Source organism: Artemia sp. Qi Xiang Cuo, chromosome 12 (genome assembly GCF_049724085.1).
Source record: "Artemia sp. Qi Xiang Cuo chromosome 12, ASM4972408v1, whole genome shotgun sequence".
In the NCBI taxonomy this organism is placed as follows: domain Eukaryota; kingdom Metazoa; phylum Arthropoda; class Branchiopoda; order Anostraca; family Artemiidae; genus Artemia; species Artemia sp. Qi Xiang Cuo.
Genome location: NC_142805.1, coordinates 56,068,832 through 56,085,876, shown reverse-complemented (window position 1 = coordinate 56,085,876; position 17,045 = coordinate 56,068,832). Strand labels below are relative to the sequence as shown.

General features: G+C 36.1%; 1 protein-coding gene across 1 annotated transcript in view; it reads right to left on the bottom strand.

The window, feature by feature from the left end:
- Positions 1 to 17,045, bottom strand: part of Rbp6 (RNA-binding protein 6) — a 127,473-nt gene that overhangs the window by 70,588 nt on the left and 39,840 nt on the right. The window contains exon 3 of the mRNA XM_089098373.1: positions 16,150 to 16,276. Coding sequence (XP_088954499.1) covers positions 16,150 to 16,276 — 127 coding nt within the window. The remainder of the gene's footprint in view (positions 1 to 16,149; positions 16,277 to 17,045) is intronic.

Genomic DNA, 17,045 nt, shown 5'->3' with positions numbered 1-17,045 from the left:
AAGTATACAAGGTGAGTTTACAAGCTACGGTACTATTACGAAATACCCCCTACAACTCAAGTTGTTCATTCATTTGCGCATTGCAGAGCCGGTTTTTTGTTAGTTTCTTTCAGCTTAGCGTGAGAGAAGACAAAGAAACCGAACGGAATAGATGGAAAATATATAATTCGGGCTATATATTTGCACATTGGGTGGGGGTAAAGTATTTGGGAAGTGTGAAATTAGAAAAAAATTCTTAGTACATAATATGTAGAATAATTTTACCAAACAAATCAGGCATGCAGACCCACTATACTTTCCCCCCCCCCCCCTAATATGCAAATATATAGCCCTAATTTGTTTCTAAAGTATTATATTTTTGTCATGCTTAGGTATATTTAATTAGGATTGAGCGTCAGAAAAACATATTGGAAGAATATTAGGTAGGGGGTATTTCATATAAGTACCCAAGCTACAAGCCAGCACAAGCAGGACGTAAACTAGTCCAGTTTACTTGACGCACTCGTTCTTATAACTGCTTGCTAAAACGTCCTGGAAAAAGCAAACTGCCAGCGACTTTACACACCACACGCCAACTATTGAGTGAGCTAGCTTGTACACTAGCCGCAAGTACTCACATTAGCATGTACACAAGTTACTAGCAGCACTGACCTTAAAGGTGTCGGACAAGCTGGTTCTAGCGGAAACACGGGGTTTTCACAAGCCAGCAAGTTGACTACTGAGCAAGTGGGGAATCTTGTGTGTACTCGACTACTAGCGTACTTGACTTGTAGCTTGTAAACTCGCGCCGTGTCCTTGAGGCTTCAGGGAAATGGACGTAACAAGCAGAAAGGAGAGTATACAGTTACACAAGCAGACTTTATACACCTCAAACTTTCAACTATATTTATACTCAGAGTAAGGGAAACGCAAGTAGCGAGTATTTTCAAAGCCTTGTCCCCTTTCCTTAGGTAAAACCTTTGCCCTCAGCACCGCCACCTTAAGAAAATAGATATTAAACTTTAAAGGAACAGAAAACGTCCTAAACAAAATCATAAAATTAGACAAAATAAAGACAAGTGGTTATTCCAGAAGTTTAATTCTTCGTTTCCTCTTCATTTAAGCAACGTGTCTGGTTCCTGGGATAGTTTTGCCTGGGATGGATCTGCAGTCCAAATTAAGGACCACGATTTTGGATTTCCTATCACCATTGTTCACCATAAGCGCGCAAAAATTGAAGTTTCGTTAATGCTAATGAAAAAAAAAATAGGATGAAAATATAATAGTTCACAAATAAATGTGGGCTATATATATGCACATTAGGGGGGGGGATGGGGGTAAAGCATAGCATATATTAAATATGTAGCCTAACCTAATCAACCCACCTTAGGTACTTTTTAGCCCCCCTAAACCCCAAAAAACTAAAGTTTAAATATAGTTCCCGGAGGGAGACACCCTTCGTAATGCCTATCTTTATACAGCGTCACGTATAAGTACCGGGTTTTATCCTATCTGATTTTCAATACAATTGTTGCGCGTTTACCGCTTTGTAAAACAGTACCTCTGATCATTCTCGAGTGTGTGTCAGTGGCGGATCCAGGGGGGTGAGGGGGACTCCCCCCTAACATAGTCTAAAGCAGTGTAATTTACTTAATTAATGCAAGATTCCGTTAATTAAACGTACTCCTAACGCAAGTTTATCGGATCAACCTATTTTGCCCCCCCCTAAAAATTTTTTTTAATCAACCTATTTTACGCCCCCCCTAAAAAATCCCGGATCCGCCCCTGGGAGGTACACAAGTCCCGGGCAATAATTTAGGCAAATGGTACCTTATAATTCCTGGTCCCTAACCTGGACTGCCTATCCATTCCTGAAGGTTTCATTCACTGAACAAGCATTTCCCGAGATTGCAAAATGCCGGTCTTCATGTTAACCTTTTCCAGAAGGTGGCCAAAAAACCCCTAATTGCGTCAAGGTGGTATCCTTTCAAAGAAAAAAAAAGGTGAATCGCCACTAACATTGACACAGAAACAACCTGTCAATCAATCAACGTAAGTCCGCCTCCAAAGGATAATTAGGTCTTCATACCAACGACAACAACAACAATCTATCCAAAGAGACAAAAAAGTCACCTGTCTCGAGAGAAATTATTTCTAAACATCCTTATATTTCCAGCTTCATCATTTATCAACGGAAACACTGCGGCTGTCGGAATTCAAAAACAGCGTATCTGCCGATTTCACGTAATTTCGCTTCTGTAGTAACAATGGGCCATAACAGTGGGCATAAACAATGGGCCAAAATACAAATTATAAACATCGCCATCTACATTTGTAGACGAAGCATTTTGAAATTCATCCCTGAAATTTTCATTTCCAACACAGCATAAATAAAGATTTGGATTTTTTTTTCTTGTACGTTTTAGGTTAAATGTGGTCAGAAAGTAATTAGTAATTTGACTTATCCTTACATCAAGGCCATGTCCACAGGGAGAGGGGTACCGGTTTTAACCCCCCCCCCCAAAAAAAATTGTCCGACCTGTCAAAAAGTAGAAAAATGCATTCAAACTAATTTTTGATGCGTTTCTAAGATTTGTTGGTAAATCCCCGCCTTGAACTAAAATATCCCCCCTCCCCGAACAAAACTCGTGGCTACACTCTTGCCGTACGAACGTACGCTTACCACTACACACACGAGTAGTGGAATAATCCGTCATCTCGTCATCTACATTGGCGTTTGGTTTCAACATTACATTTATCAAAATTGTACAGCTAATGATGATGGAGAGGAAGAGGTGGAGTAAAAGGGGTTAATCCACAAAGTAGCACTGATGTAGAATCAAGGTCGGATCCAGGATTTTTTCAAGGGGGAGGGGGTGCAAAATAGGTTGGTCTGATAAACTTGCGTTAGGAGCAAGTTTAATTAACGCAAACTTGGGTCAATGAAGTAAATTACACTACTTTAGACTACGTTAGGGGGGCGCGCGCCCTTCCCCTGGATACGCCAATGGGTAGAATAGAGTATATTGAATAGTTTGTACTTAACGCCAAGCTTTTTTCCAGATTTACTTCCGTTCTTCATGTAAATGAGACATGCATTACAGTAAATATTATTTAATTTATGGTTACAACTTTTTGTTCATAGCGGAATACTGCCATCCTCGAAACAAAAACATGAATCTACCACATAAACACATCTAAAAATTTGCAGTCTTTGAGTTGATGGTACAAAAATATTGTTGATCCCAATCTACCTCCCCAACCTGGAATTCTGGGCTTTCTCGGACAATCAGGATTTTGATTAGCCGCTTTTATTTATTTGAAATACTCAAATAATTGTACGTAGCCGGAGGGGGGTTAATAGATTTATATAAATTTAAGTAAAAGCTTCAAGATATTATACTAAACCTATGGCAAGGCTGGCCTCTTCTATTGAATAGAAACAACAGAGAAATCTTCTTCCCTTTCCAGTCTTAAAATTTTGGTGCAGCCCTTCGTTTTCAGCAAACCGATGTACCGTCATATTTTTATTAGGTCTAGTCTAAACCCAAACCTTCAGCAACAAGAATCGCTTCAAAGCCGCTACAGATATCTAACAGGTTTCTATTTAAATAGCTGTAGTTACCCGTAAGAAACAAATTTAAAGCCCGGCTTTGTTCAGGATTCCTTCGCACATATGGATCCCAACCGTTTTGCTGAGTAAACAGATGTTGATAATCTTCAGATCAAAAACCAGATGAGGAAAAACCCATAAGGGGGTAGAAATTCGGGATTACCCTCATTCTTAAGAACATTTCGAGGCATTGGTGCTATAAGATTTGTTATCTGTAATCTTTTTTTTTCATCACCTGCCACTTACCAGTTTACTTGGAGAATCAAATCCGTGATAAAAAAAAAACAAGAAAGGCAGGCATGCCACGAGCGAGGGCGATATACCTAAACCCAAGGGTCTATCCATCATTTTTTTTCAGGAGGGTTGTTTTTTCGCGGCAGGGGGGGGGGGGGATTTACAAAGAAACTTAAATACGCATCAAACTTTTTTCATATGCATTTTGTTAAATTTTTACAAGTTGGACAAAAATTTCGGGGGGGGGGGGCTTCAAACACCGTGGCCTCCCTTGGATATGGTCTTGCCTACGCCTCAAATGTTTTTTCAATGTTTTACAATAAATCACTTCAATTCTGGCTACTTCCTACCTTCCCCTCCAATAACATCCAGATGTACCTGTTAGTGCCCATTTCAGGGAGTAGGGTTTAGTAAACGTAGACACGAAACTTAAATGAATTCGGAATTGTTCCATGCCAACAGCAAAATATATTTTTAACATTTGACAATATTTATTATCAATTTCAAAAGGCTCAGAGGAAAACGAATAGAATTGTTGAACAGCCAAGGATAATACTCCTGAGGAATTATTTATGATATCCTCTAGATTAGTAACTGGGTCTTTTAGATTTGTTAAGCATTATGTTATATTCATACTTATCTGAATTTTACATACATTCTTAGGCCAAAATTTTAAGGTTCCTTGAGGATATTATCCTTATAGTATGGTGCTTTTCTCGTTAACCAACAAAGTTTGTAGGCAAAATATGCAGAAAGAAGCCTAGTACTTCCGTATTATATGGCACACACACCAGGGGTGGATCCAGGATTTTGAGAATGATCAGAGGTACTGTTTTACAAAGCGGTAAACAAGCAACAATTGTATTGAAAATCAGATAGGATAAAACCCGGTACTTATACAAGACGCTGTATAAAGATAGACATTACGAAGAGTGTCTCCCTCTGGCAACTATATTTAAACTTTAGTTTTTTGGGGTTTAGGGGGACTAAAAGGTACCTAAGTTGGGTTAGGTTAGGTTACGTATTTAATAAATGCTATGCTTTACCCCCATCCACCCCCCTAATCTGCAAATATATAGCCCAAATTTACTTCTGAACAATTATATTTTCATCCTATATTTTTTTTTCATTAGCATTAACGAAACTTCAATTTTTGCGCGCTTACCGCTTTGTAAAACAGTACCGGATCAGACAGTAAAGGATTTTTGGCCGGCTGTTATCCAAAAATTATCCAAAGAAAATTAGCTTAAGCTCAGGTGAAAATTTGCTTAAGCTCAGGCTGTTATCCAAAGAAAATTAGCTTAAGCTCAGGTGAAATCTACGTTTTAGGTATATTTTTTATAATATATTTACTATATAGAGATGCTATTTGATTGGGTTAAGTTTGGTATTTGATATAATGCGTTCTGTGCGGCCCCTCACCATAATTCTTTGTTGTAGTTTTCATAATTGTGTTAATAAAATATTGCTTTTTCATCATATTTTATTTCATTAGCATCAACCAAACTTCACTTCTCGGGCGTGTACCATATAATACGAAAGTACCAGAGGCCTATTGGCCAGAAAATGTTGTCATGTATTAAAATTGGGTCAAAATGATATTATTCAAAGGTTCTGGTTTGTTGTTTATCTCTTTTATTCCTCTTTTTTCTCCTTTTTATTATCATTATTTATTATTACATTTCAGCTTAAGAAACTGGCTTATATATTCAGCTGCATGCTAGCAAAAACTATCCTGCAGCGTTTGTAAATAGTATGAATTGTTTTTCTGCTTGTTAAACAAACCTAAGCGCAAAATTTTGTCCTGGCAGGTTGTCCTCTGAAAAGCTGTGTTTCCTGCTCAAAGAATTTGACTTACAATTTTTGGTTCTCGGAGAGGGGGTGGGACGCTGTATAGAAATTTATATAGAAGGTATAATTTATAACTATATATCTATATTAATATAGATATTATATTAATTATATAGTTATTATATAGACATTAATCTATATTAATATCTATAATAATAATTTATATTAATATATCTATCTACAGTGAGGAAGGATAAGAAGCGGTACTTCCAAGAAGATTTGCCCCTTGTTTTCTACCATATTAGGCAGGGTATTTAATGAAAGTTCAGTTATTCAAAGCAAAGATCATATAATTACGCTCTTCAACGCATCTGATATGGTAATCATTGTGCTTTGGTCTATCATTCAATAATTTAATCTTTGTATTTTGATTGAAACCTAAGGTAATCTATATCTTCGCTGAACGAAAATTGTAAAAAAAAAACACAAAACATACTTTAAATGTTTTTGTTCCCAGTAGACTTTCGAGTTTTCTATCTTTTATCAAATAGAAATTTCCAAGGGAACAACGGTTTTTGGAGGTTGGAAACCTCCACGAGGTTTTCCAAGGGAACAACGGTTATTCCTAAACTTGTACCAAGTTCAATCGATGAACTTTCATTGATGATGACCTTACATATAATTAACCCAATTGATCAAAATCAAAACTTGAAAACGTAAATTAACATTTAGAGGTGTCAAGATTTAAAGCTAATAAATTAAAATAAAATTTACTATAGCATGTATTTAACTCAAGGTTGATCGTACCTGAATCAACCTCGCATCTTAATTTTTTTTTTAAATCGTTCGGTAGAGCAGAAACAACTTGCCAAACTGAACATAAATATACAGGATGTGGTGTTTCTAGACAGGCACGTACATGTATATACATTAGGAAGAGGGTGGCCAATGAAAGACAAAAAAGAGCGAACAGTCGAATCTGATTCAACACCTATTTAAATACTTAATACTCTACAAAAAATCGAATGGGATAACAATATTGTATATAAAATATTGGCTATTTTTGCTTCTTACAGCATAACTGTAAATTTGAATATGTTGAAGGGAAACCCTTGTATTCTTTCAACTTTTTAATGTCGGGTTTTCATCATTAGACACAAGAAGAACTGATCAAGATGAAGACCAAGCTAACAATGATTACAGCCATTATCCCACCGAGTAAAAAAAAAAAAAACACTGAGGCCTATATTTGAATCTTTTTTTTTCTATTTCTTAATTCAGGAGAGCATAAACAATTCAAGAAACTGAATATAGGCCACAGTTATAATTATATAAACAGTGATATAGGCATACAAGATACAAGGGTCACCCGTGGCACGCACCAGGAAGTATATGTGGGGCGGGAGGTTTCCGTTCCAACCACAAAACATATTATAATTAAAGGAAAGTACAGGGAATTATGGGAGAAATCACAAAAAACGAATTGTTAAGCAATATACCTTTTTATCGAAGTATTGAATAATGCACATAAATGGATTAAAAGGGTAACAAAACCAAGAGGTTGTTTTCCTTTCTCATGTCATACCTATAAATCGGAAATTGCTGGAACAGAAATTCTTGGTTTTTTCCGCATTTTTGTCTCTTTGACTATAATCATGTCAAGTACCCAACATTTTCCGATTTATGAGGACATTTTGGCATTGGAAACATATTTTTAGTTCCAGCTTTTTATTCTTGTAAACTATTTGAAAACCATTTCTTAGTTTTAAGTCCAACCTTATAAAGCATTAAAAACTGGCATTTAAAGGGTTAAACATTTTTTGGTATTGTTTATGTATCATGTTTAGAAATTAAGTTTGAAGTTGACTAACAAAAGTAGTTATGGATTACACTTTTAAATATATATTTTAATGGTATTTTGTTGAGAAGTATTATCATGTTGTTACAATTACACTGCCTAGATAATAATGTTCGAATATTAAAACACTAAAATAGATTTCCGGCAAACGAACTACAAGGAATTCTGTTTTGAGGTTACTATGTAATACGTAAAATACTCACAAACTATACTCGATTTTAATCGAGCCAAATTGAAACAGACATCTTTGTTTTCTCCAACCTTACTAATCGGAATAATGGCGACTGCAGCAGCGCATAATATATAATGCATCATAATGCGGGATTCGAGCAAATTGTCTTCCAATTTATGCTAAGGTTGTAAGGAAAATGAGGGAGGGTCCAGAGGCCGGGTGTAGTTGCTTGAGATGTGGGGAAAATGATTATGGGTTGGGCCATTTCCTCCTCCGGTGTAAGCAACTCTCTCATTTAAGGGGATTAATTATCCAGGAGGGGGAAAATAGGCTGCTTTGTGAGTTAATGAGGTCTAGGACTCCCCGTTATATTGTGGCAGTAGGAAATTTTGTATTGATGGGAGGATGTCAAATGAAGTGTAATTTTTCTTTAGTATTTGTCTTTTTGTATATGGCTTTAATTGGCTTTTAAATACAGATTATTATCTAACTCATACTTAGGAATATACATATAACGTGTTTTCATTTAGGCGGCCGATCGTTTTTAAAAGCTATAGCTTTACATTAGAGGTATGGGCTTATTAAAAAGATGGCCTACCCTAAAACTGAAGTTAAAGTTATCTGGGGCATTTAAATACAGCTGACAATAGCTATGCCATGTATGTGTGGACGAAGAATACGTTATAAGATTATGTTCAGGGGTGTCCAAGGGGGACATAATTTTTAGTTCAAATTTTTTTGGGGGAGGGGGGGGGTAATTTTACTCTTAGCGCTGACAACTTAAGAACGGTACTGATTATGTTTAGGGCTTACTATGTTATACGTAGAACAATCTTAATGTATATTCAATTAAATTTTTAATTAAAAAATAAAATAAAGAGAAATGCCTGTGTTTCTCAGACTTTGTAATTAAAACGACTGGGACTGTTGTAAAATCAAATCAAAGCCTTAAAATAGTATATTTTAATTTCTAGTGGCTGGTTGAATGAAAATTTCGAGAGCTTTACCTTAGAGGCAATAGTATGGGATTATCAAACATTTTTGTTTACCCATAATATGAAGTAGAAAGTTATCTTGGACCATTCAAACATAAAGCGTTGACAATAGTCATGCCATTTCTGCATATACAGAGATTAGGCCTTATCTATCTGGGAAAAAAACATTTTGAGGTTTCTATTTCCGAGAAATTTTCCCCCAGCTAGAACACTGGTTGTAACAGCCAATTGCCCTGTGGGCGAGCTGTTTGTTCGGCTTTTTTTCGATACTGATACTCAGAATAACACCAGGAGTGAAAATTTGGTACTGGTGCATTATACGGGCACCGCGAAGAAGACTGTATCAAGGAAACCAGTCACAAAACCCGTCAAACGGGTTATTTACAAGAGACCGCTATAGATAGATGATTGCAAAGCCGTGGTTTCTCAATGAGTTACACTATCTGAACTATTGTTTTTTGGGGTTTGCGGGGGGGAATGGACCTAGTTTACGTTAGGTTAAGTTACGTATTTAATATATGGAATGCTTTATCCCCCACCCCCTAATGTGCAAATATATAGCCCAAATTTGTTTCTAAACTATTATATATTATTCCTATTTTATTTCATTAGCGATAACCAAACTTGACTTTTTCGCGGTGCCCGCATAATGCACCAGTACCGAAAATTTGTATTGAACGGGCTTTTCATGCCAATCTGACAAATCCCCCTTTTATATATAATTTTTTTTTTATTCAAAATATCTTGATACTTCTGAAACATTACCATTGTCGGTAGTGTTAAAGGCAGGGGAAAGGTCTACCCGTAAGACTCATTTAAGTCGGATTTCGTCTTGAAGACAGCTGCCCAACTTAGTCCACTTTCGGCAAAAATTGTTGACACACAAGATGAATTCAGATTCAGCAATATCAGTGACCATGAAGTGATAAAAACCATTTTTCTTTAATGAAGAAGGGCTTCGTGCAAAATTAGATTCCGCGCATGATAATAATATAGCCCTAGTTCGTAAGATGTTCTCTTTGGACAAAATCGCTTCCTAATATTTCTGTTTTTATACCTTTTTTTTCTCCAATACGCTCCAGGTTAGAGCAAAAATGCCTTGGGTAACTAAATACGAGACTCCATAACTGACATAGGGACAAGATGAACATCCTACTAATTCCTTTTATATGCTCTTTTCAAGATAATTCCCTCGCTCATGCACCTCTCCCCCTGATGGTCTCATATATATCCCAACCCTCAAACAATAAAATTATTACTTTATAATATGTGGGATATTTCAATTAATTAGATTATCATGTTTCCTTCCATTATTATCCACTTTTTAAAATGATTTGAAATAATATTTGGTAAATTATGAACAAAATCATAAACAGAAATAAATTACTACTAGGTTGGACTAGATTGGTGCAATCGAGAAATGCTTTATTAAGGCCATAGGTAATAGTATGATATACCCACGACCACTCAAGTTGTTCATTCATTGACACATTGTAAATCCGGTTTTTTTCGTTAGTTTCTTTCCGCTTAGCGTGAGACAAGACAGAGAAGTGACAGAATAGATGGAAAATATATAATTTGGGCTATATATTTGCAAATTAGGGGGGGGAGGTAAAGTATTTGGACAGTGTGAAGATGGAAAACAATTCTTACTACATAATATGTAGAATAACTGTATCTAACACATTAGGCATGCAGACCCACTAGACTTTACCCCCCACCCTCCTAATGTGCAAATATATAGCCCAAATTTGTTTGTAACGTATTACATTTTTTTCATACTTGGGTATATTTCATTAAGATTGACCGTCAGAGAAACAGGTTCTACTTAGATGAATAATATTAGGTCAGGGGTATATCATACAAGTACCAGGCCATATATGGGACCACCAGAAGGGGGGGGGTGTATTTCCGAGTTATTTGATTAATATATTTGAAAGAACATAAAAAAGGAATCAAGTACAGTAGTATGTTCACCTTGTCTCTGTCAGTTATAAATCTTCTGAGGGGCTCCAACTCTTACAACTCATGCATACCAAGTGACGCGTGCCAAGCAATTTGGCCAGTGTCCCAAGCGGTTTGGGGAGTGTTCCATGAGTTATGGGGAATGTCCCAAGCGTGGCGAAACTGTGCGGTACACGTGGCGTTCCAAGATGTATACCTGGGGCGGGAAGTGAGCCCCTCGATGAAATCCCGTATATGTTTACCATAACATGTGTTATTGTGCATTTGGTGCTTATGTACTATACGAGAAACACTCGAGGATTTGGATCGCAAAGATCAGATAAACACTCGGGAATTTGGATAGAGGGAATGTGGGGTTCCGCAAAGTCGAGGATTCTTAAGGACATTTCTGCGTTCTGGGCACATAATTCTAAGTTGTAGTTTTCACAATTTTGCTAATAAAGTATTATATTTTCATCGTATTTTGTTTTATTTCATTAGCATTAACAAACTTCACTTCTCGAGTGTTTCTCGCATAATACATAAGTACCCTACTTTCTATGTCTTCCTTACCGCCACCATCTTTAGTTATTACGCCTCCAAAATAAAGCAGCTTATCTACTTCGTCGTCACCTAAATTCATACACTTTGGGCAGCATCCTCTGCTCTAAGACACGTTTTCTTTTTTTACATCTATGTGGAAACCTAGTTTTGTATCTTGTCTATTTATATTACCCAGAAAACGATTCATGATGGCAACGTTTACTGATAACGCAAACGAACGCGTATTTGGGTTGGATGCGTTTCCTTAATGATTGCTTAGAATAGAGTAACAACTAAAACCTAATTTAATGCTCAAAGATTAATTGAGATGAGGCCACGCAATAGTTAATAAGCGTAAAGGTAAACAAAACAAAAAAATAACATCAGGTGCCACAGAATATGTCATTAAAAAAGCATGTTGTTGGTCGCTTAATACCCCATTCACCCTCCACTACTAGTACTAATTCCACTAACAATTTCTGCTTCGAATACTAGCACTAGGTGAATAAGCTGAAAACCAATGTTAGGATCCAAAAAAATATTTTCCAGTCTCCCCTTCCATCATACACTAATAGTACTAACTCCACTAACCGTCCCCGTGTCAAAATGATTTTCCAGAATTACATCCCTCTACAAGGTTAATTCGAGAAAACTAGCCTCTCTGGGTCTTTTCGCTAGTTCCATGTCAATAAATTCTGAAATAACATTTCTCTTCCAAATAAAAGATCTTTCTAAGATTCCAAATAAAATCCAAACAATTTTTCCAATAAAGATCTTTCCAAGATTTTTCCTTCAATGGTTAAAAATTGTGAAGCTTATGAGGCAATACCTTATTTCGTCAGTGTTGTCAAGTTGAAGCGTGAGAGCAAATAGATAAAACTAAGTAGTTAAAATTGACAATACTTTTTGACCGTAAAAATTCAAACATTACCAATCCGTTAATTCCCAAAGACAGCTTCATCGTCAAAGTAAACTATACTTTTTAAGCTATTTGGCACAAAACGTTTTTAGCTTTTTTGCCAATTTTTTTAGCCACATTTCTTTCTTTCTTTTTTTTAGTTTGGTATTCGCTACTATTGAATACTGCACAACTACTTATGGAGGTCTTTTTCATGAAAAATTGAACTCGTGATCTTTCCTTATTTTTTTTATAAGCTTTAATATGATGATATTTATTAACACTAAAAGCCTTTACTGGCCATAATTAATAAAAAAAATAGAACACTGTACAACTCTTAAAAAAACACACACCCTTAAATCCGGATTAAATTATAAGTAGACTATAGAAAATGGTCCCTATGTATCATACCTGTACCCACAAACTTACCCAACCTCTTAATCTCAATAAAACTTCTAAACATTTAATATCATATCCACCCATTCCTCCCTAGCATTCGACTCTGAAAAAAATTCTCCCTCAGACCATTTAATTCTTCACAAAAACCCAAGAAATGAATTTAAGTCGTCTTCCTTATCCCCACATATTGGGCAAAAGTAAGGACCTAACTCCGACCTTCCCAGAAACACTACTATGGTTGTGTAAATTTTCACCTCACCAATTGGAAAAAAAAATCTGATTTCATTCTCACGCTGGCGAATCCAGGGAGCCGATGGGACCCCGGTCCCCCAAGATTTTCTTTCTGGCGCTCTCATTCTATTTTCGTCATTCTTTTTTTAAATAAACTTGTCAAGTTGGTAAATTATTGCCGCCCTTGTCACATTGCCACCCCCCCCCCCCAAAGTTTTGCTATAGATCCGCCCTTGCATTCTCACAGTACATGGTTCCTCATATGAATCTTTTGATTATTGTCAACACTTCGCACAAGCTACAACCGGAAGAAGAGCATTGCTTTTCACTAATTAACTTTTTAATTGGTAATGGTTGACTTAAGGTAAGCAATATAAACACAAAAATATAATTCAAACAGCAGAAAAGAAATATTAGAGCTTTGACAGGAAATATGTCAAAACGTCAAAAAGGAAGTCACATCCAAATGAAAACAAATATATGCAATCCTTATTAGAGATGAAGAAAAATATATGAAAATATTATCATCAGTATTGTCAAATTATCGAGCATTAAGTCCCAAGGCCGTACCCAGGATTTTTTTTTCGGAGAGGGTTTTACTAAAAATAATTTGGGGGGAGGGGGGTACACAAAGAAACGCATATAAAATTTGTTTATGTCTATTTTTGTGAAGTTTTTACGAGTCAGACAAAAATTTCGGTAGGGGAGGGGGGGGGTCAAACCCCCTACCCCCCTAAATACAGCCTTGTTAAGCTCCTATTCTTATCAAGCAAAGAAGCTGCCATTTGTTCCATGGAATAGAAATTGAGCAGTTCCCGAATAATATTACCGAAGTTCTCTCACTCATTCAGCCACATTTTTTACATGGTGCCAAAATTTGAATGTTTCTTTTCATGTTTGTTAAGGGCCAAACGAACCTTTGAAACATATTCAACATATTGTCAGTACAGAGCTGTAACCATATTCTAACTTTCTCATAATTCGCAGACTTTCTCATTTAAAATCACTAAAATCACTTTCTTTACGGTACTACTACTACAAACAACTCCTTGCAGCACCAGGTCGTTTGAGCCCAATACAGCTGTGCACACTTCTTTACCCCATCTGCTCAAAGCTAACTCTTTAAACCCTCCCATGAAGTTCCAATTCCTCTAAATCCTTTCTTGTGACCTCTTTCCGCCCTAATCAGCAAGAATATGTTATTCGTTTGTCCCCTAACAATCTTTGCCAATCTAGATATATTATAGTGGCAATAAGCAATTTTATATTTGAAGGTTTAGACACCCGTAAATAAAAAGCTTTTATTTATTTGTGTCAGTCCCTTTGTTCAATTTCTTGTATCAGTACTTTTAACTTTGAAACACACATTGAAATTGCAATGCGGAAAAGGCGACTGGTCTGTAAAAAGTTGAAATAAATAAGTACTGTAAAGTCAAATATCCACAGAGAAATGAATTCCATGGTTAATCTGAAATATGGCGAGAAACATGGCCATCGTTTCCGGGAAGGACGAACCCTGCACGCAAAGCCGTAGCCATTACTTTTCTTGGGGAGAGGGGGATTCATAACCCGGTACCCCCTCTCTCAAATAAATTAAAAAGCACGACACTTCCTCTTCTCCAATCGATTTAACACATAGTTTTGGGTCAAGGAAATGAAGAATTGAATTTTTGCTCACCCTAGTTTAGATACAATTTGAATGCCAAATAAGGTGAAATCCGGATAAAGTTATCGGCCTTGAACTATCATTTGACATTTCAATTGCAAAATAAAAGCATAAATTTGGAATTATCTGTTCTGGGTGCCTTGTCACCAATATTCAATTTGAGCGAAGATGAAGCAGGAACACCCTCAAAATACAAGTTTTCTAGGCCGTGTCGAGGCAGGCACAATAAGGAAAAATGAACTTCTTCTATACATCAGACTAAAAAGTTAAAATTTGCTCAGAACTTGATGCTAAACCTAATAAATAAAGAAGTATTGTTGCATTTTCGCAACTTCTGAAATAATAACAAATTATAAATGTAATGTTAAAATTAAGTATGGCAAATTTAGATTTAAACCATTAAAAAAATCGATCTGGCAATTGAAATAATTTTTGGTAGTTTTCTTAGACCACACCGCCGTTCTAAAACGAACAAATCAACTTTCAAATGGGGATAAATCCATTTATTTATACAGTGAAAAAACAGATACAAAAGTCCAGATATTTCGATCACATATACAGCGACTGTCTTCAGTAGAAGTACTAAAACAATACAATTGAAACTAGCATATTTATATACGACAATTTAAATAAGTTTTTGGGTCATTCACAAAATAATGAACTTCCGGATTATTCACTAGATCATTTTCAGAGAGAGTTCATTCAAATTTCTTGATTTAAATTTTCTTCTTTAATCTCGCCCAAATGTAAAAAAAAATTCCAATGAAAGTGGCAAAGCCTTCCGTGCCTGGAAGGCTTTGCCTTCCATGTCTGGAAGCTAGCATGTATGAAGTTCAAGATAATGACGTGGACTACGTAAAATAATCCGAGATACCCAACATAACGTTTCTTTTTTGACGTGGACTAGGTAAAACAATCCGAGATACCCAACATAACGTTTCTTTTTTGCAATATTTTCTTAGGAATTACTATTAAGTTTTCCCTTTCGCATAATCATTTTTTTTTTGTATTATAATATAATATTTTATCATTTTCCCCCTTTTTAAAGGTCGGATGTGTTAAAATTCCAAATTTGCAACAATTTTTTAACTTAAATATGAAACTCTATAAATAAATTTAAAAACTGAAACACTATCAATTTGCCACTTCTTCTCCATAGTTGACTTTTAAATGACTTTTTATATTGGCACAAGCCTCTAGGTATAGAGGTCTAGATAGACATGGATTTCAATACCAGTAAAAGAAGAAAAAAAAAATATGATCGTACTGATGACCAAAGCTTCTTGATTGGTTAAATTTACAATCGTATACAGAGTTTTGGCTCTAAAACTGGATGTCATTCTATCTCACTTCAATCGAATTTCAACTCAATTCAATCAAAATCCTATTCTACGTACAGGGGCCTCGATTCATAAAATATGAAGGGAGGTATTTTATTTTTTTTAAGAAGATACAAAAAAAGCATCTTGTCAGAATCTAGGGGAACAATTTTGTTTTGTCTTTTTTTTTCAATGAAAATACCAAAAAGGTATTTTTCCAAAATCTTGAGAGACAAAAACTTCTATAGGAGCGGCCAAACCCCTCTCTAATCCTAATTGGCGCCCTTTCTGCGTCAAACAAGTCTGTTTAGAAACTGATACCTGGAAGAACGGTGCGTAAGACTGTAACTAGCTAAATAATTACGGGAACACCCCTGCCTGATCATCGTCTGGCCCCAAAAGTCGTTCTCTTCTTGAAGCACCTACTTATAAAGCTTGTCGGTGTCCAACCTTGTTCAAACACATAATCTAAATTGGATCATAGATTAAAAAGAAACAGACAATTACCTTTGGATGGGCTCGTCTCGGGAACGCCACTTTAGGGTCAATTTTTTTACCGTCTAACTCATGCGTCCCATGTGCCATGACTCTATCGACGCCGGTTGTATCCGCAAATGTCACAAAACCGAATCCTCTGAAAAATTACAAATGATCAAAAAAAGGTATTTCAACTAAGAAAGAAACGAAATCAAATTAAAATCCATTGGAATAGATCTCTTCGTGCGTGATCTATGAATCATATGTTCAAACCTCTCATCAGTTTTGGAAGAGAAAATAATTTACAAGCTGTAGAGACAAGGTATCAACCAAACTAGCCACTAGATATCACCATTGACAAATTGGCAAAAACGCAAAAACTTATTTTGGGGATGGGAGGGATAATTTTAGTCAAAACAAACCTAACAGCTAAATGATAAACAATCATGAAACCTGAGGCTCTTGGCCCCCTTCCCTTCAATGTATGTACCAGGTCTTGTACCCGAAAGGCCTAGTTCCGAGAAGCTATTTTTAGACCCTTGCTCCTTTTTACTTGTTAACAGATATTTAATTAAACTTTTTGTTTTGCTTGGAAAATTAAACGAGCGGTTGTAACAAGTTTTAAAATAAAAATCCACAAACAATTCTTGGTAAAGTGAAAGTTCCTAACGATTTAAGGAAAGATTTAATAAGAACCATTTATGAGAAAAATGACATATAAAACCGTTCATGGTAATGAAAGACCTTAAGCCGAACTGGCCAGCCATGACAAAGTGTAAAGTATTTGGAACGTAAATTCGAGAAGGCTTTTCCGGCATCTCGTTTCTTAGAGATTTGGCCATGTATATGTCAACGAGAACAGTCCAGGGGGGCTTTTGGGACTAAAGCTAGTCGTGGGAAAGGGGTCCGTTCCCAGGCATGGTTGA